Raw genomic sequence first — 27,208 nt, forward strand, 5'->3', positions numbered from 1 at the left:
GGTGGAGCATGATTGTAAAACCAAATCAATTATAGCAATAAAAGCAAATGGCATAATCTCCTTTATTAGAAGGCAAAGCTTGTCAGGTTGATTTAAAATAATCCAATTGTTAATGGTTTATTAGAGACATTAGAGACAAGGTTAATTCCTTATCTTTACTCTGCACTTGAGCTTCTCTTTCCTACTTCCAGAACTAGATTAAATTCCCTATCATGGGTTTTTATAGCACTACATATGTCTCCTTGAGAGCACTTACTGTGGATGGAGTTTTAAATTTGAGTGACTCTTTGATTTTTTTTTATCTCCTTTTGTTAGACTGTAAACTCCTTGAAAGCAGGAATTTTGCCTGTTTTGCTTAGCATTTTGTGCCAGCACTTAGCACAGTACCTGTTCAATGAATGACAGTATGAGAAAATGTTGTTACATGTCTTTACGTACATGTAAACAAATGTTACATGTCTTTACGTACATGTAAACAAATAGAAATCAGGATCTGACAAATTAATTATCAAATTATGCCACACAAACTAATAAAATGGAATAATTAAATGTTACAGCATGAGTTCTTAAATTTTCCCATGCATCAGAATTTTTTGGAGGGCTTGTTAAAACACGGATTGCTGGACCCAGCACCTATAACTTTTTTTTTTTCAATAAGTCTTAGGTGATTCCTAAGAATTTGCATTTCTAACAGGTTCCCAGGTGATACTAATGTTACTGGTCCAGGGACCGCACTTTGAGAAGCACTGTGTTGGAAAATAGTTTTATGTTACTAAATACAGTTCACAGTGAAGATTTTGATCCCATGAACCTTTAGGTATCAAACAACATTGTTTCCAAATATACAAAATAAATTTAGAAATACAGTGAAGTAGAAAGATTTATCACAATATTTAGTCCTTGACAGAGCAAGTAGACAAATAAGGTTGTATAGAATTTAAATAATATATTTAATACAGTTGATCTAATAACTGTGAATCCTGCAAAGAGCAAATAACTGTTTCCAGTGTTTATGAATCAGTTACAAAAAGTATTTAACTACTAAAAATTCTATAGCGGGAGAGAAAAACCATAAACAGACTAATAGACCAATTAAGAAAAAATTAATTTTAACACGTATAACAAAATGTTGATATCCTTAATCTACAAAGAGTTTAGTGATTTCATAAATGTCAATATACCTGTAGAAATGCTGGCTGTAAACACAAAAGGAAACTCACAAAAGGAAAACAATAGTTAATTAAACATGAAAAATAATCAATTTCCTTAGAAATCAAAGAAATGGAAAATAAAATCAGCAGTGTAATATAGTTCTTCTTATCAGATAGGCAGAATTTAAGAAGATGATAATACTTAATGCTGGCTGTAGTGTGCATAAACGGTCATTTTCACGCCTTTCTGATTGGGAAGATGGTGCTATGGTTATCAAAGGCCTTAAAAATACATACCCTTTCCCTCTCTTGAATTTTTCCCCAGGAAATAATGTGCAAAGATTCTATGGAATAGCCTTTATTTTGTGATAATGTGTAAAATTAATGGGTGGAAAATTTTCTATAAAAACATGAGTCACAACATTTTTTTTTAATAGGGAAAAAATTTTGAAACAATCGCAGTATCCCTTGGTATAGAGGACTGGCTCAGCAAATTCCAAAGTCCAGGGGGAACCATGCAGCCAATAAATGCAGTAGAGATCAATATTTATTGATTGGGCAAGATGTCCACAAAGTAATATCGATTGAATACACCAGATTACAAAGAGGGTATTGATCAGGACTGGCTAATTCAGGGCTCACAGGAGCCAGACAGGTGGTATCAGTGAGAGAAGCACACCCCAGATGAGATGAGACAGAATGAAGAGTGGGGACCAGGGCACCCTCCCCCAGGGGGGTTGATGCTGCTCTTTGGGGGTTACAGATGATTGAAATTTCTCTTTAGTTTTTATTTTGTATTTGTATTTATCAGTATTTTATAATTTTCCCCCAGTGAACAATATTACATCAGACATTTTTAAGAAGAAAGAAGTTAGGCAGTGCCAAAAGAGAGGTAAAGATAAAAGTCGGGTGGGACTTGAGAGGAAGAAGTGACCCCTGCTGCCAGTGGGTGGGGGGTGCTTGGGGGTAGGGAAGGTTCTGGAGATGAGGGGACCCTGGGTGTGGCCACTGCAGAGGGCAGGGCTTGTAGAGGGGCTGATGAAGAGGTTGGTGTTGGAGGTCAGCACATTTCTTGAGCACCGGGGCTGGGGTGGAGCAATGTGCCAGGTACTGTTCTAAGCACTTGCCATCTAAATTTAATCCTCACAGCAATCCTACAAGGTGGTCCTATTATGACCTCTGTTTTATAGATACGAAAACTGAGGCACAGAGAGGTTAAGAGACTTGCCCGAGGTTACCCAGCTCGAAATGTCTGAGCTGGGACTGGAATAGGGGTCTTCTAACTCCAGAGTCAGAATTGATTCCAGTTGATGGTCCCAGAATGGGGAGGAGTTTTTTGGGGGGTGGGAGCACGCTGATGTTTCTTGGTGGGGGCCAGTTGCCCATTCTTACACCTTCGTTTCCTTCCTGGACAGAAACTGGCAATTACACCTGTGAATTCTGCGGGAAACAGTACAAGTACTACACTCCCTACCAGGAGCATGTGGCCTTACACGCCCCCATCAGTGAGTACCTCCTCCCGGTGGGGATGGGGATTGGGGGGCTGGGGACAGGGTGGGCCAACCATTGGCCAGGCCTCTGGAATTTGGCTAGGAAATGGTGAAAGCAAGGTGAGCTCAGTTCTGGGTCAGTCTTTAGGTGTTAAGTCTGACCTAGGGCCACCTGTCTACAGTGGCTGGCATAGCTGAGAAGTCCCCCTCTTAAGCCAGAGCAGAGTCCGAGCCCTCCCTCAGTGGACTCAGAGTCCTGTGCCCATGTGATTGGGGTGAGGAGGGTGGACATCACTTCTCCAAGTCCTGCTGTGGCCCTCTTCTAGGTACCCCCACATCACGAGGTTTATGAATCTTCACTCCCAAAGCCAGTGCCCCGTGATACAGCTTCAGTCTGAACAGATGCAGGAGGGAGCCCAGGCTAGGGGCATGGTTAACTGGACAGGAAAGCTCCCTCTTGGCCTTGATAGTGGGAAGCTAAGGAGGTGGCAGGAACCCTGAGCTGGGAGTCAAGCCCTGGCTGTTAATCCCAGCTGAGTCCCAGGCCTGCTTGTGACGCGGGGCAGGCCCCATCCCGACCCTGGACCACCATCTCCCACTCTGACCAGGAAAGGAAAGAGCTCTAAGGGACCTTCCCACAGGGACATCCTGGCCTTCTATCCTCCTGGTGCCCATGAGCCTACCTTGCTGATTTCCCACCTCCTTTTCTGGATATTAGAGGGGTCACCATCCTTGGATCCCCGAGTGTATGAGCTAGGGGGCCCATCAGCCTCCCTTCCCCTTCATGTACAGGTGCGGAAACCAAAGTCTGATGGGGGCGGGGCTTGTGCAGTCTCAGGGCAGAAGGGCTGGATGTTTAGCAACGTTTTGGGGAGTGTTACTGGTTTTGTTTCTCACAGCAGAGCTGTGGGGATACCACTCCCCATTCTGTGGATGGGAAGACTTAGGTCCAAACACAGAAGGAGGGTTTACAGAAGGTCACTGGGGGCTGAAGCCCCTTATAGTCTGGGAAGGCCCGAGTCCTTCCTGAAGCCCTGCTGTTGGCATACCAATGGTATCAGATAGGGAGGGAGAAGTATTCAGAGCCTGGAGGGTGGTGCAGGTAGCTTCCCCAGGAATTCCTCCCCTCTGGGCAGAGTGGCAGGGGCTGAGGGGTCTCCCCATGGGCGAGAACTCCAGTCCCAAAGTCGAGCACTGGGCTGAGATTCTCATCCTTGCTTGCCCCTCACTGCTCTGTGACCTTGTGCCTGTTGCTCTCCTTCTGTGGGCTCCAGTTTCCCATCTGTGAAAGCTCTTTAAGGCCTTTTGAGCCCAGGATCTGGATTATAGACATCTCTGACATGAGGTACCTGCTATGGCCCCACTAGAAGAATTCATTCCACCTCCCAGTGTGGGCTGTATGGGTCTTTCAGTACCCACCGTAGAGCCAGATGTTGTGTGGGGAGAGAGGATGCAGGATTCCACTGGGTAGGCACCGACTGTCCAGTTAACCCACTTGTGGTGCTGATGCCCAGACAGCAGGACTATGGTCGGGCTTGAACACCATGGCCTGCGCTCCTCTGGGGATCCAGCTTTCCATAAGCAGGTACAGGGCAGCCATGTCTGTGTTCTCCAGTGAAGTAACAACTGCCCTGCTGCCTGGTGCCCAGAGTGGATGCTACCCAGAATGCACTTTCAGTGAGGTGTTAGCTATAAGGGCAGACTATAACCTTGGGTTCAGCCTTTGGAGACTATCTTCAGTGCTTCCTGGGGCAAGTTGAGTAAGGCCATGGAGTTAGTAAGATGGGGAACTTGGCTTTGAATTCCAGCAGGCAAGCTCTAGGCCCATACTCAACCATGAAGCTATCCTACATCCCATGTCAGATGGTACAGCAGAAAGGGGTGTGTCTCTTGCCCCCTAAGAGATGCACCACCCTGACAGCCTGGTGCATCTCTCCTGAAGGGCTGTCTACTTTTCTTTCTCTCTTCCTCATTTTCTTTTGCTTTCTGTTATGAACTCGCTTTCTTTCTGTATCTGCTTGTTGAATGAATCTCTCTGTTACCTGCTGAAGTCTGGGAACTCAGGGGTCATCTGTGTTTAAAATACAGCATGAGAGGTTTAGCCTGGATTCAACAGAGAATTATTTATCCAAGGCTGACCAAGAGATAGCTCCTGCAGTGGCTTCTGTCTGGTTCTAGAGATTTGTGTGCCAATGGACTCCTTGTGGAGGCAGAGGTGGATTTGCAGGCTTCATCAGGTGGTTTCCAGGGCTAGGACTTGATTCCCTGGGTCTAGTGGGTGTCCCTATAAGGACATAGGCTCACTGTGGAAGAATTTCTTAGAATTAGTGTCATAGAATCTGTATTCTTTTATGTCTGACTTCTTTTGCTCAGCAGAATGTTTTTAAGATTCATATTTTAACATATCGTATGTATCAGTTGTTCATGCTTTTTTACTTCTGAGCAATGTTCTATTGTATGCAAATACCATTTGTTAGCCATTTACCAGTTAATTTGGGTTGTTTCCAACTTCAGGCTATTACAAATAAAGCTGCTATGAAAATGCTTATATGAGGATTTTGTGGGCATATGTGTTCATTTCTTTGGATAAATACCCAAGGAGTAGAATTACTGGGTCATGGGGAATAGTGTGTTTAACTTTTTAATAAGTGACAAACTATTTTCCAAAATGACCATAGCATCTTTCACTCCTACCAGCTGTGCCTGGGAGTTCCACTTGCTCCATGTTCTTGCCAACATTTGATGGCATTGGTCTGTTTAATTCCAGCTATTCTAGTGAGGGGTAGTGGAATCTCACTGTGGTGTTGATTTGTATTTTCCTGATGACTAATGATGTTGAACATCTTTATATTTGCTTATTGGCCACGTGCATATTTTACTTTGGAAATTGTTTAAGTCGTCTGCCCATTTTTTTGGTTGGGCTATTTGTCTTTTTATTATTAAGTTGTAGGCGTTCTTTATATATTCCAGTATGCCTAGGTTCTTTGTCAGATATATGTATTATGGATTTTTCTCCTAGTCTCTGGCATGCCAGTTGATTTTCATACAGCATCATTTGATGAACAGATGTCTTTCATTTTGATGAAGTCCAGGTTGTCATTTTTTTCTGTAGTTAGTGCTTTCTGGGTTCTACCTCAAGGATATCCTTGCCTACCTCAAAATGGTAAAGATATCCTCTTTTATTATCTTTTAGAAGCCTTATAATTTTAGCTTTTTCATTTATGTCTGTGATATATTTCAAGTTAATTTTTCAAATGATGTGTGGTATGAGTTGAGATTCATTTTATTCCATACAGATACCTGGTTATTGCAACACCGTGTGTTGAATGGATTATCTTTTCATATTCCTTTGCACTGGTACTTTTGTGGAAAGTTATTTGAATGTATAAGTGTAAGTATTTTTCTCTTCCGTTGTTCTGTTTATCTTTATGCCTATTCCACATGATCTTACTTGCTGAAAGCTTTCTAGTAAGTCTCAAATCAGCTACTCTTAATTTTTCAACATTGTTATTTTTTAAGACTATTTGGCTATTCTAGGAACTTTGTTCTTCCATATTCATGTTAGAGTCTTCTCTAATTTCTACCAAGAAAATGCAACTTGGAGTTTGTTTGGGATTATATTGAATCTATAGATCGATTTGGGGAGAACCATCATTACAATAATATTGGGTCTCCCAGTCCATGAACATGGTATATTTGCCCAAGTATTTAGGGCTTGTTTAGTTTCTCTCAGCAGCAGTTTGTACTTTTCAGAGAAGTCTTGCACATATTTCATTCCGTATCTCCAAGTGTTTTATGGTTTGTGACACTACTGTGACTTTTAAATTTAATTTTCCAATTGTCTGTTGCTATTGCATATTAAAAAATCAATCTTTATGTATTGAATTTGTATATTGCAAATTTGCTAAATTTACTTATTAGTTCTAATAGATTTTTTGTAGATTTCCTAGGATTTTCTTTTACATATTGGTGTCGTCCACAAATAAAGACAGCTTTATTTCTTTCCTTCCAATCTGTATTCTTTTTATTTTTTTTCTTCCTCACTGTTCTGATTAGGTCACTCCAGTACAATGTTGAATAGAAGAAATCAGTGAATATTTTTGCCATGTTCCCAATCACAGAGTTCAGTTTTTCATTGTTAAGCATTGTGTTAAAGTAGGTTTTTATAGATGTCCTTTATCAGTTGATCTAGTTACCTCTGGTTTATAGTTTATTAAAAGTTTTTCTTATAAATTGATGTTGCATGTTTTTTTCCTCCATCTTTTGAGGTGATTCTATGGATTCTTATATTCTCTTTTGTTAGTACTGGTGAATTACTAGACTTAAAAAAATTCACCATTCCTATACTTTATTAAAACACATTAAGCATATCCGAAAGTCAAACTGTAAAATGAACTGAAGAAAGTTATAACCTGGGGATGATTATTCTTTGCCAGATAAAATGACTTCCTTCTTTGAAGCTTCTGGTTTTTTTTAAATAAGGATATATTTAAGGTGTATAACTTGATTATTTCATATGTATACATTGTGGAATAACCCCACACTCAAGTTCTTGCATAGGCGTCTAAATTACTTAAAGATCCAAGGTTAGTTTATACAGTAATGTGTTTTCAGAAACATGTTTTCCTCTCACTTCTATCTAAAATTCCTCAGGTTTTTACTTGCTTTTGATGTCATTCCCAAAACTGTCTCCTCAAGGGCAGGGAACTACAGTCCTAGGATTAGCAGAATGCCCCCCATATTTAATCAGTGGTGTGTTAACGAAGGTCATAATTAAGAAAATGATTATTTCTGGTGAAGTTTTTAAAAAAAAGTTGATTGAAGTACATTGTCATACAATAAAGTGCCTGTTATTTAAAGTGTACAGTTTGAGAAGTTTTGACCTATGCATGCACCCATGAAATGGTCACCACAATCTAATTAACATACCCATCACCCCCAACCGTTTTCTCATGCCCTTTTGTAATTTGCTTACCACTTCCCCATCCCGAGGCAAACACTAATCTGCTTCCTATTACTGTAAATTAGTTTGCATTTCCTAGAATTTTACATATATGGAATCTTGCAGTATCTAAGTATGTATTTTTGAGGGGAGAGGTCTGGCGTCTTTCACTCTGCATAATTATTTTGAGATTCATCTATGCTTACATGTATCAGTAGTTCATTCTCTTTTAATTGATGATGAGTAGTATTCCATTTCCAGATACACATGCTACAATCAGTTTGTTCACTTACGGGTGGATATTTAGAGTATTTCTGTTTAGAGTTCTGGAGCTAATATAAATAAGGCAGTTATGAACATTTGTGTACAAGCCTTTGTAAGGACAAATGATTTATTTCTCTTGGGTAAATACCTAAGAATGGAATGGCTGGATCATATGATAGATGGTTGTTTAACTTTTAACAACAGTCAAATTGTTTTCCAAAGTAGTTGTGCCATTTTACTTTCCAACCAGCAGTACAATTTTCTTTCTTGTAATGTTCTTGTCTTGTTGAGTATCAGAGTAATGCTGGCCTCATAGAATTGGGAAGAGTACTCCCTCCTCTTCAATTTTCTGAAGAGTTTATATAGAATTGGTATTATTTTACATACGTATTCTATACAATTCAGCAGTTAAGCCATCAAGCCTGAAATTTTCTTTGTAGGAAGGATTATTTAGAAACATATTCCATTTCCAAATATTTGGGAATTATCCAGATTTTTTGTTGTTATTGACTTCTAACTTAATTCCATTGTGGTCAGAGAACATATTCTGCATTTTCCAATCTTCAAAATTTATTGAGATAAGTTTTATGATCTACCTTATGGTCTCTTCTGCTGTGTGTTTCATGTCCACTTGACCAAAAAAAAAAAAAAAAAAGATGTATCTCGTAGTGTCAGTTAGGCTAAGCTGGTTGATAATGTTGTTCACATCTCTATACTCTTTCCCAATTTTTTTTAAATTAGTTTGTCTTACCAAGTTCTGACAGAGAAGCATCAAAATTCTCAACTCCAATGGTGGATTTGTCTGTTTCCCCTTTTAGGTTTGTCAGTCTTCAATTTATGTAATTTGAACCTTTGTTATTAGGTACACATAGTTAGCATCATTATGCCTTGATGAATTGACCCTTTATAAAGTAGTGCAATGCCATTCTATATCTCTGGTAATGCCTGTTGTCCTGAAATTTCCTTTGTCAGTTGCTGTAAGTCATGACAGCTTTCTTAGGGTTAGTATTTGCGTATCTCTAGTATTAGTATATCTCTTTTCATCATTTTCTTTTAATCTACCTTTATCTTTGTGTTTGAAGTATGTGTATATAGTTGGTTCTTATGCCTTTCTTTATCCAGCCTGGTAATCCCTGCCTTTTAATTGAAATGTTTAATTCATTTACATTTAATATACTATATTAATATGGTTAGATTTAAGTTTGCTATCTTGTATTTTTTCTATTTGTCCCATTTGTTCTTGTTCATTTTTTTCTTATTTTCGTGCCTTCTTTAGTATTAATCAAGTATTTTTTAAAAAATGCCTCTTAGCTTTCTAGCCATAACTCTTTTTCTTTAGTGGTTTCTCTATGATTTATAATATACGTGTTTAATATGTTACAGAGCACCATGAATTTATATCATAACACATTACATATGATATAAAAGCCTTACAATGGTATACTTCCCATTTACTGCCCTCCTGTTCTTTGTGCTATTTTTATCATACATTTATGCCTACATGTGTTATAAACTTAACAATTACTCTTTTAGCTTTAATAGTAATTTGTTAAAGTAACTGAGAAATTAGAAAATGCCTTTTATATTTACTTACATATTTTCCATTTCCTTTGCTTTTCTTTCCTTTGTGTACATCTGAATTCCATCTATTATCATTTTCTTTAATTCTTGAAGAACTTCCTTTAACATTTCTTATATTGTAGGTCTATTAGTGAAAGATTCTCTCAACTGAAGATGTTTTTATTTCACATCTTTTTTTGAAGTTTTTTCTGGATATAGAATTCTAGACTGATAATTTTTTTATGTTTAAAAATATCATTCCTTTGTCTTCTAGCTTAAGTTGTTTCTGATGAAAAGTCAGAGATCATTCTGATTGTTATTCATCTATATTTAGTGTATCTTTTTTCTCTAGATGCTTTTAAGTATTTCTGGGGTTACTAATTTTTAACAGTTTCATTATTTGTGTTTATCCTGTTTGAGATTCATTGAGCTTCTTCGATCATGAATGTACATTTTTCACCAAATTTGGAACATTCTCAGCCAGTATTTCTTCAAATATTTTTCTTTCCTAATCTCTCTTTTCTCTCTTATTGAGACTTTAATTACATAGATGTTTCATAATCAATAATGTTTACAGATCAACTGAAGCTCTGTTCATTTTTTCAGCCTTGTTTTCCCTCTGTGCTTCAGTTTGAATAGATTCTATTGCCCCATCTTCAAGTTCACTGATCTTCTCTTCTGTGGTGTCTAACCTGCTTTATTAGAAAAATCTATTAAGTGAACTTTTTATTTCAGCTATCATATTTTTCATCTAAGTTTCATTTGGCTTCTTTTTATAATTTTTATTTCTCTTCATTATTTTTCATCTTCCCTGTCATTTCTGTATGTTTCTGTTAACTGGTTTTTCTCTTGATTACTGGTCACATTTTCCTATGTTGCCTGGAAAATAATTGTTTCTTCCATGCTGCATCCTGGAAATGCTGTGTTGTTGACTTGATTTTGTCTTCCTTTGAAAAGAGTTTTGTTCTGGCAGGTGGTTAATTACAAATCAACTCAATACTTCAAAAGCTGGTTTTTAAGCTGTTAGGGCAGGTCTAGAATAGTTCTTATTCTGGGGTTAGAGCAGCTCTTCTAAGGCGTGGCCTTTCTGGCTGTTTCTTAGCTGAATGCCTGAAGTATTGAGCAAGGTCTCTCCTCTCTGGCAGGGGGGAACTCCAAAATATCTCCTACTCTTGTGTGACTTTTGAATCTTCACTTACTTAATCAGCCTCCCACCCCCACCCCTATTAGCTATTTTTTGCTAGGCTTTGCAGAGACTCACTCTGCACAAATACAGTTTGGTACTCAGCCAGATTTCAAGAGGGCCCATCTGCACATTTCTGGAGTTCTTTTTTGTTGCACAATTCTCTCTTCTTTGTTGATTTGCCATGCAAATTCTAGCCACCTCAAAAGCCCTGAACTCAGATCACTGTCTCCTTCATTCACTGAGATGTTTGGGCTCCACCTTTCTCTGCCCTGGTCCAGAGGAGCTCCCCAGGCAGAGAGCTAGAGTGACCATGGGGCTCACATCATGTTTTCTGTCCTGAATCACAGTTCTGCACCACCTTTGTCCAACTTTATAGTTGAATATGGCAGGAGGCTAGGCTTGTTCCAGTTACTCCATCATGGCCAGAAGTGTGAGTTCTCCAGTTCTCTTTCTAAGATGAAGATCCACAAGGAGGGGTTCCCTGGTTGACTCCTCTTGAGTCTCATCTCCCATTCATCTCCACCTCCAGCCTTTGAGTACCTGATTCCATTTGCCTCCAATGCAGTTTCATCCTCCTGTACCTCGTGGAAGTTTCAGGGAAACCCCCTGGTCTCTCCATCCCTTGATTGTGTGGTTGCTTTTCTTGAATCCTTGCATTCTCTAAATTATTTTGCTCCTTGCATTCTCTAAATTTTTTTGGCCCAGTTAAATGTTCAGCTTTCTGGAAAGGAGACCACAGTGCTCTGTTATTTTTTAGATACCTCTTGTGTGTGGATACCGCATGTGTGTTTCCTACAGGGGAAGTTAGCCAGTCTGTCTGAGACTCTTTCATTCTTTCTCAGGAAGAGCTCAGGTAGGAATTCCAGCATGACAGTGTTCCCTGTGAGGTCAACAGAGGGAGCACACTGTTGAGTAGAATGAGTCAGGAGCCTGGGACATTGATCTTGGCCCAGCCCAACCCACCCTGTGACCCAGAATTGAGAGCCATACCTCTTTGAGCCTTAGTAGCCCCATCTGCCTCATACCCTTGGGACCACTGGGAGGATAACATGTCAGATAGCTTCATGGAACCATTATGTGCCCTCATTGGGATCCCATCTTCGATGTGCTCTTCTTTGGCAGTTCTGACTTTAAATTTTCTGGCCGCTCATGCATTGATACACGGATTCCACAATGTCTCTTGAGCACTGTGTATCAGGGAACATGCCAGACACCCTGTGCATGGCGGGCAAGGCTGGCAGATTTCCTGCTCTCTTGGAGCATACACGCTAATGGGGAGAGAGCCATTGATCACAGGTCATACTGTGTGTCATTATTGATGGTGATCGGTCCTTGGAAGGGAAGACAGGAGGGTACTGACAAATAAATGGTCCCAGGTGGGGAGGTTTTGGGAGGCAGACTCCCTAAGGAAGAGATCTTTAAGTATAGTATGTAGGACCAACAGTCAAAAGCTGGAGGGAAGAATGTTCGAGGCAGAGGGAATAGCATGCACAAAGGCTATGAGCTTGAAAGAGAAAGGATATTGTAGGATATGAGAAGGCAAGGAGCTCAGTGACCTGCAAGGAAGCTGGAGAGGGGAGCAGGTCTCAAGCAGGGTGATCGGAGCACACAGGTGATACCGTCAGGCCTATGATACTATGTGCTTTATGCATATTCCTGAGCTCCCTGCCACAGGGAAAAAAGGGGACTCTCTCCCTCAGAATGCCAGGATCTTTACAGCAGGAATTGTAGACTGTGTAGCGGGCCGGTCCAGAGGGGCTCCTAGAGTCATTCTGCAGGGATGGAGCCTGAGGTCTCAAAGGCAAAGCAGCTTGATTAGGCTGTTGCTCAGAAACTCTGTTCCTGTGTGGGTCACTGCCATGGAGAGCGGAGGAGTGCACGGCCTTGTGCCAAAGACATCCTTGCACAGCCGGCAGACTCGAGCCCTGTCTCATCTCAGCAGTAACTTTGTGTGTTGCCGTCAACAAGCTTATTATGTCTGTGGCCAGAATAAGCCTTTGGGCCTTGGGTTTTTTTAATCTCTGAAAAATACCAGTAATAGCTGCTGACATTTGAAGAGCAGTTTATCATTCAGGATGCTTCTGAGACTTTCTTGGATTCCCACAAAGTCCCTGTGAGGCTGATTATGCAGAGAGGGTCATCCCAGTGTTGGTGGAGTTGAGGGGGGAAAACAAAGGCCGAGACAGGGGAGGTGTCGTCTCCAAGATTACGGAGGCCGAGGGTTACAGAGCTGGGCTTCAGAGGTGGATTTGCCTCACTCCAGACTCAAGGCTGGTTCCATTACAGTGAATCACCAGCTGTGGTCCCCAAACTCCACCTCGCACAGGAAGCCAGCAGAGATACTAGAAATGGACTCCGGGTGCCTATTGCAACATTGAATGTGTCGGTTCATTCTGTGGCAAAAAAAAAAAAAAAAAGGTCGGAAACTATGAGACAAGCAGTCCCCTGGTGGGACTCAAGGACCTCTGAGGCCCTCGGCTCAGAAAGAGGGATAGAGAGTGGGAGAGAAGGTGTACAAGTGTCCTTTGCCACCCAGACCGACCTGTCAGTTCCTGATTCAGAAAGAGAGTCCTGAGAGTGGCAGCTCAGGTCACAAGGGACAAAAGTGTTTTCTGCAGACTGAGGCCTTCGGATTTGTTTCTGGGCTGGAGTGGGCAGATGAGGGCTTGTTTAAGTGAGGCATGACTAAAGAGCTCCCCTGCTCCCGGCATCTGGCCACCACTGTAGGCGAGGAGTGGGTGACCCTCCACGGGAGAGAACAGACAGCCCCAGCCCTCACAGCTCACCCCACGCACCAGCGTGGTAAATGAAGAACCATAGAGTGGCCTTTTCTTTTTGCCACTCAGTTCCTCTGTGACCTTGGGCAAGGCCCTGCATCCTGCTTTGGGCCTGGGCTTCGCCATCTGTGCCAGGAATGAGCAGAGGTAGCGGGCCCTTTCATTTGGGCTCTGCAAACAGTGCTCAGGACAGATGCTGTCCTAGGAGCAGGGAGATAATGGGGCCTGCCTCCACCTGCCTGGGCCGGGGGGGCAACAGCCAGGTCCTTCTCTAGGCAGGTCAGGGCCGTGGCCAGGCACTGAGTCAAGACAGTACCCTCTGGTGTTACTAATTTTTGGGGGTTCTATGAGCCTCTGGTCAGTACCAAAGGGCCCCCCTTCCTCTTGCTGCCTAGCCCCCTTCCTGCCCCTCTGGGAGAGTTGCGGATTTTGCATGATCTCTGAAGGAGAAGACCACTGCCCCCTCCTCTTTCATTTTTATGGTGGAAGTGTGGCCAGGTTCAGGGGTTGGCCACCACTGCTAAGGGTTCAGGGGAGGGTGAATGAGGCCGACTGATGCTCTCCCAAGACCACCAGAGGTGGAAACCGCTTGAGAGTCGGCCCCTGGTTCTCAGTGACTCCAGCTTCTACAGAATTTTCAGGTGAGGGAGACAGGGGGCCTGGGTAATGGTGATGCAGGGTTCCCCAGATAGCATCCGGGAACTGCTACACTTATTTCAGTTAAAGCGTCAGGCGTTGGGTCGAGCAGCATCCCCTGAGAGCAACAGTTCCCACTCAGTGCCCACAAGGTGCCACAGAGCCCCTTGCCCTAAAACCTTGGAGGCACCATCAGGCCCCTCTGCCTTGCCCCAGCCCCGGCACATCCCTGCCTGTCTGCTTCCTATTGTAACCTCCAAGCCAGCCTTCCTTTAATGGAAAAGGAGCTTAGAAACCAACATTCCAGAAGATACACTTGGACCTGGGTTAACTAATTCAGATGCCCTAAGAGCTGGTCAGTCCAGAGACTGGGCTGGTCAAGGGTTATGGGTGACCTACACAGTGGGCTGGTTGGTGGCCACCAGATAACTAAGCATGAGCTAACAGAAGGTTCCAGACTCCTGGACTTTCTCTGGCTCTGAGTTAAGTGAGAATCCTTGTTCTCTGTGGCACAAGAAGAGTTTGGGCAGAGAGAGTCCCAACCCTGGACTGTGGGGCTGGTGGCCTGAGAGGCCACTCACTCCGCCATCTGGGAGGGCCCTCGGGGACTGAGAGCGTGACCCTCTCAGGTACTGCCCCCGGGTGGGAGCCACCAGATGATCCAGACACGGGCTCTGAGTGTTCACATCCAGAGGTCTCCCCATCTCCACGCTTCGTGGCAGCGAAGACCCAGACGAACCAGTCGGGGAAAAAAGCTCCGGCCTCCGTGGTCCGATGCGCCACCCTCTTACACCGCACCCCTCCAGCCACCCAAACCCAGACGTTCCGCACTCCAAATTCGGGATCTCCGGCAAGCAAGGCAACCGCAGGTACCAACGGCCTATGTGACCCCCACACTTTCTCCACCCCTGCCCTTCTCACCACCTGCCACAGCTGTGCCTGGGGTTGTTGTTCCCTTGCAAGAGTGAGAGTGGCAGTCCCGTAGTGATCTGGGACAAATCTGAGTCCCGCTCTGCCTCTGGCTGGCTCTGTGACCGTGGCAAGCCACCTGACATTTCTGAGCCGAGTCTTCTCACCTTAAATCAGAGGGTTGTACAAGGAGGTTTGCAAACGTTTGTTTTTAAGTAGAATTTTTTTTCCCAAATCATGGCCTAAGGGGCCTGTTTTATTTGACATTCTTCACAAGGTTTAAACATTTTTTGAGTTAGTTGCCAGCTTTTGAACATCAAATTTTATGTAAAACTTTTTATTTCTACCTGACATTGAAAAGTCAGATCTGGCAGTCCTGGACTCACTTTTCTACAGGGCAACAATTGGCTGCCTCCTTGAATAGAGTGTATGCTCTCCACTTCGCCGCATCCCCCCCACTCTCTACTGCCTCCCCAAAAATGTGGCCATGTGGCAGGTGTTATTTCTCATTGTGATCACAGTGTTGTCTGTCTTACATCCAACCCAGTTCATCTGTTTCTGTTGCCTGCCTGGACCCTGTTGGCATGAGTATGCATTTCCCACCTTTCAGAAAACTTAATTTTAAAAAAATTTGTTTCAACAAGGATCTGCTCTCAACAAAGCAGGATAAGCCGGGTGGTCAACCTAGATCTCTGGTCTCTTGCGCTCCCCTTCTGTGGCACTACCCACGAAACTCCTCCATGAGATACAAGCCCAGCACGAAATCAGTGTATGCCACCATTTCCTCAGTTCACACTGCAAAGGACTCTGGCTCCAGAGGGGTAAACAGACAGTAAAAAGTTCCGAGAAGTTATTTCCTCCAGGACAACTGGCCAGACACACTGTGTGCTGAGGAGCCGCAGTCAGGAATTCTTAGATTCACGCTTGGATGGAACCAGCCCTGGGCCACCTGCTGGGACTTGGGGGTTGTAGGGCAGAGTGATGATGTGGTGCTTCTGGGACCGTGGGCCCTTCAGTTGTCCTCAGGAGACCAAAGTCATTTCTTAAATAAATAGATGATCAATGAGAACTCAGGTAAAGGAACCACTTGGTTCATTCGGTGACTGACAACCCAGCCGAGTGATTAAGTCGTGCTTTCCTTAACTCCTTAGTTCAGGAGGCTAATTTTGGGCAAGGGTGTGATTCTTTGAAGATGTGTTTATTGTGCTTAGATCTCCCAAAAAGAGGGTAGTCAATCAGCCTTGAAGGTCATGGTTTTTCAGGTACCGTGTTGAGAAAAGACAGTAGCCATTGTGTTTTTCATCAGTAGCATAAATTAGTTAGAAGCAGATTGGTCATCACGGTCTTATTGGTGATAGATATTGGCTCCACTAAATGATGGAATCATGGCTTTCAAATCTTGCTTTCTCTCTTGCACTTTGTGGCTGGGTTTTATGCTTGCAGTTTCTGCAGAGGGCGGCCCACAGGGTGTGGTACGTGGTCGGTCTCCAGCTTCAGTGTCTCTGAGTAGGCATTCAGCAAGCTACGGGACAGGCCTCAGGCTGCCTTCATGTGCCTTGGAAGACTTGTGGGTGGGGGTCACCTCTGGATTCACCAGCTGGGCAGGTCTGAGGGCATCCGGTTGGGAGCAGGAGCCTGCATGGGAGGTAAGATAGTGTGTGGTTGAAGAAGAAACTGTCAGTCACCTCCTCGTCCTGGAATAAGTGGCCCTTTGTGTGTGTATGGGCATGTCCCTGTATGGGATTTCACCTCTGGTACTGCACGTTGATTTTTCAGCCAGAGGTACTTGTGGCAAGGAAAGGTATTCAAAATGTGCATTATCAGCTGAGCAGTGTAAGAGTTTGCAACCTCAATTGTGGTAAGTTCTACCAGCATGCTGGTCAGAAGTCCTCCATAGATGAGTACCAGTCACCCGACGTACACAAGGATGAAGATGGGGTAGGCAGTCACTTCTCTACCCTAGGCCTTTTTCAAAAGGAAGCACCTGCCCCCAAAGTGAAGTCTGATTCTGCCTTCTGGGAGGGTTAGGAGCACATCCAACCCCAGGAACTTGACAGTCTCACTCTTTCCTCTGTTTTTTCACCTGTGAAATGGGAAAGACAGTGCAGCCCTCACAGGGCTCTTGGGAGAATTAGAGGGACCGTGGATGTAAAGTATCTGGTCCAGTGCCTGGTACATAAGAAGTACTCAGCGAACGAGAGCCCCCCGCCCCGCTTTCCCTAGACTGAACAGAGGGGCCTTCTGTGCCAATTTGTAGATGCTCCCTGGGACTGTCAGCCCAGGCATTTCACAGACACATTTTGAAGGGAGGGTCGTCCTTGTAATGTTAGCTGCAGCCTCTGCAGGAAGGAGCCTGTGTCGGGAGACATTGTTACAGTGGGATGACGGGGGTCGGGGGGAGGTGGGAATTGGGCAGGGCCTGCAGGCGCTGCCTCTGGCTTCCTTTCCCATCATCCCCGTGACCATCCGCAACCCTGGCGCCCACAAACTAAGTACTTGCTCTTCCGGAGCAGGGTGGACCAGGCGAGAGTGCTGTTTCCCAAAGTGCATTCTCAAGATCACCAATTTGGTGAGATATTTCAGAATCTAATGTTTTAAAAATGGGGTTCTGTGGGAACCCCTCTGATGTTTGGGGAAGGCTGGGTTAAGTAAACCTAAATGGGTCTCTTTCCGGGCAGACTTCTCGGAGCCTTTGATATCTTTGGGCAAGTTGTTTCTCCTTAAGAAATGGACTGGGTCAGCTGCACATCCCAAATTGACTTCTTCCCTGAGGTCTTTATCTCTTGGATCATCTGGCATCCCCCTCACGCCAAGAGCGCCTAGGAAAAACTGGGCTGTCTTCCAACTCGGATCATCTGTTTCGATACCTTCTGCAGGTGGGGGTGGGGGATAAACTCATAGTTTTCCATCTGGTTGGACCCTGTCTCTGCATTGCAGGGTTTCCAGAGAGTGTGCTGGGAGAGGGCAGGCCACTCAGGTAGATGGCAGCCTGTAAGCAGAGACACCCCAGTGGTCACTCAGGGGGAACCCATCCCTTCCGCTGGGTGAACACTGACCAGACTTTGCCTGGGTTTGGCCTCTGGGGGTGTGGGGCTGCCCCGGCTCTCCCTGTCACGCCATCTGTTCCAGGATGCCCTCCCTGTCACGAGGGACCACCTAGCTGATGGAGCTGGAATCACCAGAAAACATGCTGTCATCATCTCTGCCCTTTGGTGGGGCCCGTGGCAGCAGAATCTGACAGGGAGTGGTGGGCGGTAGATCTAATGACTTGGTGTCAGAATTGTGGCTCTATGGGAGCCAAAGATGGGAGACTCAGGCCCATTTGCCATCTGCTCTCCAGCTGGATTTCATCTGTGTGTTTTGGGGCATGTCACCCCTCCCCCAACCCTGTGCCTTGGCCTCCTGGGCACTGCCAGGAGGGTCTCTTGCGGCCCTGCCAAGGGACTAGGCCACTCAGAGGAGCCTGGGGAGGTCTGACTTGGGGTCTCGGAGCCCTTATGAGAGCTGGTTGGCCCAGCAGAGTCCTTGGCCTTCACCCACCCTACCCCTCCCTTGAGACCTAGTGCTGACCAATCACCATTGTGTTCTTTCTCTCTCCTGTCCCCCACCCAGCAGAAAGCGCTTTCAGTCGGAGAGTAGAAGGCAAAGCACAAAACCACTTTGAAGAGACGAACAGCAGTTCACAGAACTCCAGCGGTGAGTGTGCCCCTTGACGGCCATCCTGTGTGGCAGCTGCCAGCTTCGCCTGCTCCCCCCTGGCAGCCGCGGCAGCACCCTGTGGGCTGGGGTCTTTGTGGTGCATGATGGATCTTGTTGGGAGGAGGCCGGTAGTAGGGAATTAGAGGGAGACTGCAGAGGCAGGAGGGGCCCTTTCTTCCAGGGACATTCCTCTGAGCCTTGGGCATCAATGGGCAGTGCCTCCTCTGTCTCCCCCATGGAGAGAGCAACACCCCTCCCCATAGCCTGCAGCATCAACTCAGCTGACCCCAGATGGTTGGGCCTGAGAGAGCCACTGCTATATGTTTAGGGTAGACGTCTCAGCCAGTTTGTTTACAGGAGAAGCAAAGAAAGTACAGTAGAAAGAGCTCTAAGAGACCGGGTGCCGTGGCTCATGCCTGTAATCCCAGCACTTTGGGAGACTGAGGTGGGTGGGTCACTTGAGGTCAGGAGTTAGAGACCAACCTGGCCAACATGGTGAAACCCCACCTCTACTAAAAATACAGTAGCTGTAATCCCAGCTCCTCAGGAGGCTGAGGCAGGAGAATCGCTTGAACCCAGGGGGCAGAGGTTAGAGTGAGCCAAGATCGCACCACTGCACTCCAGCCTGGGTGACAGAGCACGACTCTGTCTCAAAATGAGAGACAGAGAGAGAGAGAGAGCTGTGAGAGCCAGAGGCCCCAAGTTCTGGTCTCATTTTGGCCGTGGAGCCATTAGAACGAAGATTCCCTTCCAGTCCCTACCTGCTTAAGTGGGTTTAAACTGAGGTCTCTGGCGCCCCCTGATGGCCTGCCTCGTGCAGGACCGCGACAAAGCCCTCGAATGTCCAGAGCAGCAGCCAAGGGGCCTCTCCCACCAGACCCAGGGTCAGCCTGCGGGGGGCCCTGGCTGGTCACCAGCAGCCTCTGTCCGAGCAGAACACAGCAAGCTAGTCTGTACCCTGAGAGGCAGGGCAGGAGGGGAGAGGAATTCTCACATTGTGGTTACATTAGGGGAAGGCACCCACTCACTTTCTTGCATGGTTGAAGTTTAATTGACTACATATTAGGTGTCAGCCTGTGCCAGGCACTGGGCTGGGCACTGCCTGGGTGTAGACAGGTGACGAACACATCACAACCGTTGGGGACCCTCTGAGACAGCCAGGAGCCCAGACTTGAGTGTGGAGGCATCTGCCTAGTAACAGGAGCTCCACTTCGGGCTCTTACTCACATGTGAACCCAACTCCACCACTTGCTAACTGGTGACTTAGGCTAGTCTCTGAATCCCTCCTCTGCTGTAAAGTGGCTTGACGAACACACATAGCCCCGTGGCGGTTGTAAACATTCAGTGAGTGCCTGGCACAGATTACATACTCAGATGTTAGGGTTTTTTGGTGTTGATAGTTGATCATTTTAATTTTTTAAGTAAACCAAGTGATTTGATGACTGCTCTGCGGAAGGAAATGAGATTTTGAACAATGTAATCTACACAACCTCTCCAAGAGGTGGACCTGAAAGGGATGGAGTGACTTGCCCAAGGCCACACAGGAATAAGTAGCAGCGCCGGGCTGGAACCAAGGTCTCCGGGTGTGCCCTGTGCTCCCAGCCAAGCCATGCTGCACCCTCTGTGCGTCCCCTGCCCCCAGAACTAATATTCACAATCGGGAATGATAGTGCAAGCACTGCTGCTGCTGCTGTTGGCAGCCGCCATTTATTGAGCGCTTACTGTGTGCCTGGCATGTGTTCAGAGCTTTATATGTCTTATCTGTCTTCCTCCTTACCACAGCCCCGTGCAGGTCAATGTTATTGTTATCCCCACTTTTTGGAGTGGGAAACTGAGGCTCAGGAAAGGTGGATTGCTGCCCCAGGTCCCCCAGATTATAAGTGGTGGAGCCAGGATTCCCCATCTCGTCCATCTGGCCCCGCTGTGCTGCCTGCTGCGTTTGAGGCTTGCCAACCTCTGGCAGTGCCAAGAAGTGAGGGAGAGATGCCAGCCAGCAGGAGCCCTCCAAAGCACAGCCGCTTTCGGTGGCTGCTCTGGTGTTTGGTACCAAACATCCCCACCCTGGTGCCAGAACCTAGAAGGAGCTGCCAGCTCCCTGTCCCGAAGTGAGCTGCCGTGCAAGGATGTCTCGTCACCGGTACTCATGTGGCCTCACTTTTTCAGAGTGAAGGGTGTCCTGGAGGGATGGCAGTGACTTGTCTTGCCCTGCCTGGTGGCCCCAGCACCCACAGTAATTAAACCTTGATCCTCTGAAAGACATGGCCTCTGTGTCAAGCCTGCCCACAACCCCACCCCAGATTGTAAGCCTGCCCCTCAGATGCTCTCTGCTCCTCTGAAAGCCCCATCTGGCTCACTGGTTATTAAGAATAAAAATTATGACGATCAGCACAGAACAGCAGAACTAGAAGAGATGGCTAAACTGTTTCTCTTTTGCAGAAACTGCAAGTCCCCTGATTTCCAACCCTTTCCCTCTCCTACAGAGTAAGTGATGGTCCTGTCGGGGGGCTGGAGAGGGCAAGGCAGGGCAGGGAAGGAACTCAGCCAGCCACGTGCTTCTGGAACCTCCAGGCTGTGTGAGATGGGCCTTGGGCTGCCCTCCCGGGCAGACCCGGCAGCTGGTGGAGGCAGGCTGAGGTCTAGCCCTGGGCGGGTGGAGCAGTTTGGATGGAGTGGGGCAGAGCCCTAACGAGCAGCAACCTTGGCTCTGCTGCCCCAGCCCTGGCAGGAGCTCAGGCCTTCCCATTCACGGTCATTGGGCAGCCTCAGGACACCTCTTCCGAGCCCCATTGCAGCCCTCCTTTTTCTTCTTTTCCTTGCTCTTCTTCCCACCCCTCTTTCTTTTTCCTCTTCCTTCTCTCCTTCTCCCTCTTTTCTGCCAGGCACTGACGTGAGTGCTGAGAGCAGAGAGCTGAGTGAACCAGGCCCCTGCGCCCCTTGCACCTGTTCCTACGCGTGCCCTTCCTCACTCCTCCTTCCCTCTCCTCCTCCCTTTCCCCATCGGATCCCCACTTCCTCATGCTTCTCTGTGGCTTTTTCCACTTCTTACCCTTTTCCTTCTTGCTTCCCTTATGTCTGTTACCTTGGTTCTTGTTCATTCATACATTCATTCATTTGTTCACTTGGCAAATAGTGACCTCATGTGGTTCCACAGAGAGAGCTGGTGTGTGACACCATGAGACTCGGTCTCTGCCGAGAGGGCCGTTGGTCTGTTGATGTTGATGTTGTCCCCGCTACCCCCATCTCAAGTGTGCAGAACAGTGGCTGGCACGCAGTAAGCACTCAATAAATAGCTGCTCAATTGAGCTAATGGTCTCTCTCTGCATGGCTTTCTCTCTCCATCGTTCCTTCCCCCAGCCTCTCCCTCATGGGTCTAGTGACAGGGGAGGCAGGCAGGCTGGGCCTGGAGCCCTGAGTACGGAGACCCAGTGTGTGTTTGGGTTCCCACTTGCAAAGCTGCCTGCAGCCCAACAGAAGGTGTCTGCATTGGTTCCACCCCTCACGCGGCTGCCTCATTTCTCCCTCCAGAACCCTACACCTGTGGCGCCTGTGGGATCCAGTTCCAGTTCTACAACAACCTGTTGGAGCACATGCAATCCCATGCAGGTAAGGGGCCCAGCTGCCCACCAGGGATACAGCTCCTCTCCCCCTCCGCTTCCTCAGTTCCTGCAAACGGAAGAGATGGTTAGGGCCTGACCTGAGGCGCCTGGGGAAGACCGCTCTTTCCTGGAAAGAATGCTCATAGGACATGGAACCTGCTTGCAGGGAGCCCCAGTCAGTCAGTTATTAACACAGGCTGGTCTGTGCTCTGCAGGCGGGGGCGGTGGGGAGGCAGCACAGGCTCTGTGGGAACACAGAGAGAGGGGACAGAATTGAAAAGACTTCCTGGAGGTGGTGGCCTCTTGGCTGGGCCTAAAGGCCAAGTAGGAGCTAGCCTGAAAGTGAAATGTGCAGGTGGAAATGGAACAAGGTTTGAGATCAAGATGAGCAGAGACAGAAGGTGGGGATGGAGAGACATGCAGCCCAAGGCAAACTGGGCTAAGGCCCACCTCAGAGCAGGGTCTCATTCACTAACACCCTATGTCCCAGAATGCAATTCCGTCCAAACCTGAGGACACATCAGAATCACCAGGAGGGCTGGCTAGAGCGCAGATTTCTAGGCTCCATTGTGAATTTCTTATTCTGTAGGTCTGCAGAGGTGGGGACTAGGATTTGCATTTTTGGTAAGTCTTAAGACAGTGCTGATGCTACTGGTTCAGGGACTAACCCTTTGAGAACCACTGCTCTAGAGCTACAGGTGCAGTCATCTGCTCTCCAGGCAACCTTTTTATTATATTTCACCACAGCATAACACAAGTCTCAGGGAGACGCTATTTGCTGGAATAAGTCAGTAATTCCACATTCTCAGTGGTTACACATACAGATCATTTACTTCTTACTCACATTATAGCCCAATGCACATGACCTTGTTGGGTGGCTTCCACATGGTCATTCAGGGATCAAGGCTCTTTTTTCTTGTGGCTCCATCCTCCTCTAGATCTTCGGCGTCCTCTCTCTTTGTGGATGGAGAGAGAGGCTATGAAGCAGGCACACTTCTTTACCATTTCAGACCACAAATGACACCTGTAGATGCTCCAATTCCAGTGTGGAGAATTAGTCACATGACCAGCCTGAATCCATGAGCGGAAGCATGTCCAGAGCCACTGTCCCAGCACAGCTGGACACTCTGCAAAGGGAAGCATGGGTCTGGGAAGGCAGCTAGCTGTCCCTCCACCCCTTTCCCTAGAGGAATTCTCTAGAGGCATTAGAAATAATGGGTGAGAAGTGCCTGACATATAATGGGGTTCAGTAATTGGTACCTGCTGTTATTTCACCTGTTATTGTTATTGTACAAATCTTTCACATCATCTGTCAGGTCTGGCCTGACTAGCATAGAGTATTACAGTACTAGAATCTCTTTTAGGCTAAGTACTGTTCTGTTAGTGTGGTCTCTGTCATTCACTCATTCATCCAGCATATATTAATTGGGTATCTGCTGTATACTAGGCATAAAATCACATGATCTTTTGGGGGAGCCTATTATTTATTTCTAATGAACTTAAAATCAAGACAGAGCTCTGGAGTTGCAGCCAAGGCACTTGCCTCGGAGACCTGCTCTAACTGGTGTGTCTGGGTACTGTGTGACCTCCTGCAGGAAGCTGTGTCTCCATCTCTAAAGGGCCTGAAAATCCCCCGTCTCCAGCAACCTACCCCACACCACGCTTGCCACCCCCCTGCTTTCCTTTGTCGTCAGCCGTGCCTCACCAGGGAAGACCTTGAATGCCAGCTCAAGGTGTTTAGACCCCATGGGGAAGCAGGACCCCCGGTCCTGCCTGAACATGTCACTTGGTCCTGAGACTCCCACAGCACAGCCTCCTGCACTCTTGCTCTGAAGCCTCGGCACTCCGCCTGCGCCCTGCCAGCTTCTGGAAGCTGAGCTGTGATTAGGGAAGAGCCGGGGTGCCAGTGCTTTCCCATCCCTGGAGGCCATTAAAATGCAAATCAGGGCTGAGCCTTGAGGTGGCCCCACCTCTCCCAAGCATCTTGACTTGTTTTCAGAGTGGAGCCGCGGGCTGCTTTGTTCTGGTTCAGCGCAGCCAGAGAATGCCTGGCCGGCAATCAAGCGCAAAGCCAGGCTGAATCCCAGCCACCCTGAATCGGGATTAAAGGCTTGGCTCCATAGAGAGAAATTAAGCATCATGAGCTGCGCAGTTCACAGCGCCGCCGATAAGGAGGATCAGCCTTGAATAACACCAATCTCATTATGGGGCTGCTGAATGGCAACAGGGTAATTCCCGCTAATAAACTTCCTTTCTGTGCTATAGGAAAACCTGGCGTGCCTTGGTGACGTTGGAGAAGCGTGCTTTGGCAGTAATAATACCAAAGATAGCTAAAATTTTGCAAGTGCTTTCTATGCGTCACTTGTGGTACTGAGAGCTTTACACAGGTTATTTCATCAGATCTTCCTGATTAGGTAGTTGACATTTTCATCCCCATTATGCAGATGATGAAACCGAGGCTCAAAGAACATAATCACTGGCCCAAAGTTGCACATCTCCTAAAAAAAAGCATCCAATAGCATTTGAGCTTTTACTTGGCGCCAGGCCTTGTTCTAAGACTTTTACATATATTCACTCATTTAATTCTCAGAACAACCCTCAGAGTTAAGTGCCCATAACAGCTCTGCTTCATAGCTGATGAAACGGAGGCACAAATTGGTTAAGTAACTTGTCCAAGGCTATGCAGTCACAGTGGCAGGCTATGGATAGGATTCCAGCTCTCGCAGTGAACTCCAGAGCCCACTCTCTCAACATCCACCCTGTGCAGCCTCAGGTAGACCCTGATGGAAGATTAGCAGAGATGGAAGCCCTCTCAGAAGTCATCTCTTTCAGCCTCCTCATTGAAGTACAGCCAGGAAGACCACAGCTAAGAGGGATTGGGAGACTTGACAGACAACAAGCAAGCTGGCAGCTCATGAGTTTAGGATTTTGGAGGTGACCACACCTGGTTTGTTCCTTCCTTCCTTCCTTCCTTCCTTCCTTCCTTCCTTCCTTCCTTCCTTCCTTCCCTCCTTCCCTCCCTCCCTCCCTCCCTCCCTCCCTCCCTCCCTCCCTCCTTCCCTCCTTCCCTCCTTCCCTCCTTCCCTCCTTCCCTCCTTCCCTCCTTCCCTCCTTCCCTCCTTCCCTCCTTCCCTCCTTCCCTCCTTCCCTCCTTCCCTCCTTCCCTCCTTCCCTCCTTCCCTCCTTCCCTCCTTCCTTCCTTCCTTCCTTCCTTCCTTCCTTCCTTCCTTCCTTCCTTCCTTCCTTCCTTCCCTGGTTTCTTCCTTTCTTCCTTTTCTGGTTTCTTCCTTTCTTCCTTTCCTGGTGCCACTGCACTCCAGCCTGGGGTGACAGAGCAAGACCCTGTCTCTAAAATGTAAAAATAATATTACCATCAACCCAGAAAGTTTCTTCATGCCTCTTTGCAGTCATTCCCTTTCTCCTACCCTAGCTACTGGCAACTAACACCTGCTTTCTTTCATTGTAGTTTTGCCTTTAGTGGATTTTATTATATATGGAGTTCTACGGTATTTAGCCTCTTGTGTCTAACTTCTTTCACTTAGCATACTTTTGAGGTTTGTCCATGTTCTCTGTTATCAATAATTCCTTTATTTTGCTGAGTTGTATTTCATTGTCTAAATGTATATCACAATTTGTTTATCTGTTCACCAGCTGATGGTCATTTAGATCTCCAGTTTGGGGCTATTATGAATAATGCTGCTATGAACATTCATGTACAAGTCATGTACATGTTTTTAACTCTCTTGGGTATACACCTGAAAGTGGAGATACTGAGCTGTAAGGTAATTCTGTTTAATCCTGTGAGGAATTGCCAGATTGTTTCCTAAAGTAGCTGCACCATTTTTACATTTCTACCAGCAGTGTATGAAGATTCTAATTTCTCTATATCCCTGTCCACACCTTTTATCATCTTCCTTCTTGATAATAGCCATCCTCGTGCATGTGAAATGGCATTTCATTGTGGTTTTGATTTACATTTTTCTGACAGCTAATAATGTTGAAGGTCTGTTCCTGTGCTCATTGACCACATTGGCAAAGGATCTGAATAGACATTTCTCCAAAGAAGATATACCCAGTAATGGGATTGCTGGATGAAATGGTAGATCTACTTTTAGGTCTTTAAGGAACCTCCATGCTGTTTTCCATAGTGGTTGTGCTAGTGAAAGTGTTCCCTTTCCACCACATCCCTGCCAACATCTATTATTTTTTGATTTTTAAGTTATGGCCATTCTTGCAGGAGTAAGGTGGTACTGCACTGTGGCTTTGATTTGCACTTCCCTGATAATTCGTGATGTTGAGCGTTTTTTCATGTTTGTTGGTCATTCATTTATCTTCTTTTGAGAATTATCTATTCATATCCTTAGGCCACTTTTTGATGGGATTGTTTATTTTTTTCTTGCTGATTTGTTTGAATTCCTCATAGATTCTAGATATTAGTCCTTTGTCAGATGCATTTGCAAAGATTTTATCCCAGTCTGTGGGTTATCTGTTTACTCTGCTGATTATTTCTTTTGCTGTGCAGAAGCTTTTGTGTTTAAGTCCCATCTATCTATCTATGTTTTTTGTGCATTTGCTTTTGTATTCTTGGTCATGAAGTCTTTGCCTAAGCCAATGTCTAGAAGTGGTTTTCTGATGTTCTAGAATTTTTATGGTTTCGGGCCTTAGATTTAAGTCTTTGATCCATCTTGAATTGATTTTTTGTGTAAGGTGAGAGATGAGGATCCAGTTGTATTCTTCTGCATGTGGCTAGCCAATTATCCCAGCACCATTTGTTGAATAGGGTGTCCTTTCCCCACTTTTATGTTTTTGTTTGCTTTGTCGAAGATCAGTTGGCTGTATTTGGCTTTATTTCTGGATTCTCTATTCTGTTCTACTGGTCTATGTGCCTATCTTTATGCCAGTACTATGCTGTTTTGGTGACTATAGCTTGTAGTTTAGTTTGAAGTCCGGTAATGTGTTGTCCCCAGATTCGTTCTTTTTTCTTAGCTTTGCTTTGGC

The 27,208-nt window shown here is 46.0% G+C and overlaps 1 protein-coding gene across 18 annotated transcripts in view; it reads left to right on the top strand.

Annotated features, from left to right (window-relative positions):
• ZNF618 (zinc finger protein 618) overlaps window positions 1-27,208 on the top strand; it is a 176,727-nt gene that overhangs the window by 137,501 nt on the left and 12,018 nt on the right. For 4 of the 18 annotated variants that reach the window (XM_007968334.3, XM_037983920.2, XM_007968327.3 and 1 more), the window contains 6 exons: window positions 1,984-2,043; window positions 2,567-2,656; window positions 14,636-14,875; window positions 18,528-18,611; window positions 21,051-21,095; window positions 22,140-22,217. In XM_007968334.3, coding sequence (XP_007966525.3) covers window positions 1,984-2,043; window positions 2,567-2,656; window positions 14,636-14,875; window positions 18,528-18,611; window positions 21,051-21,095; window positions 22,140-22,217 — 597 coding nt within the window. The remainder of the gene's footprint in view (window positions 1-1,983; window positions 2,044-2,566; window positions 2,657-14,635; window positions 14,876-18,527; window positions 18,612-21,050; window positions 21,096-22,139; window positions 22,218-27,208) is intronic. The other 14 variants (XM_007968326.3, XM_037983937.2, XM_007968335.3 and 11 more) reach the window with 11 other exon arrangements.

Source organism: Chlorocebus sabaeus, chromosome 12 (genome assembly GCF_047675955.1).
Source record: "Chlorocebus sabaeus isolate Y175 chromosome 12, mChlSab1.0.hap1, whole genome shotgun sequence".
NCBI lineage: Eukaryota > Metazoa > Chordata > Mammalia > Primates > Cercopithecidae > Chlorocebus > Chlorocebus sabaeus.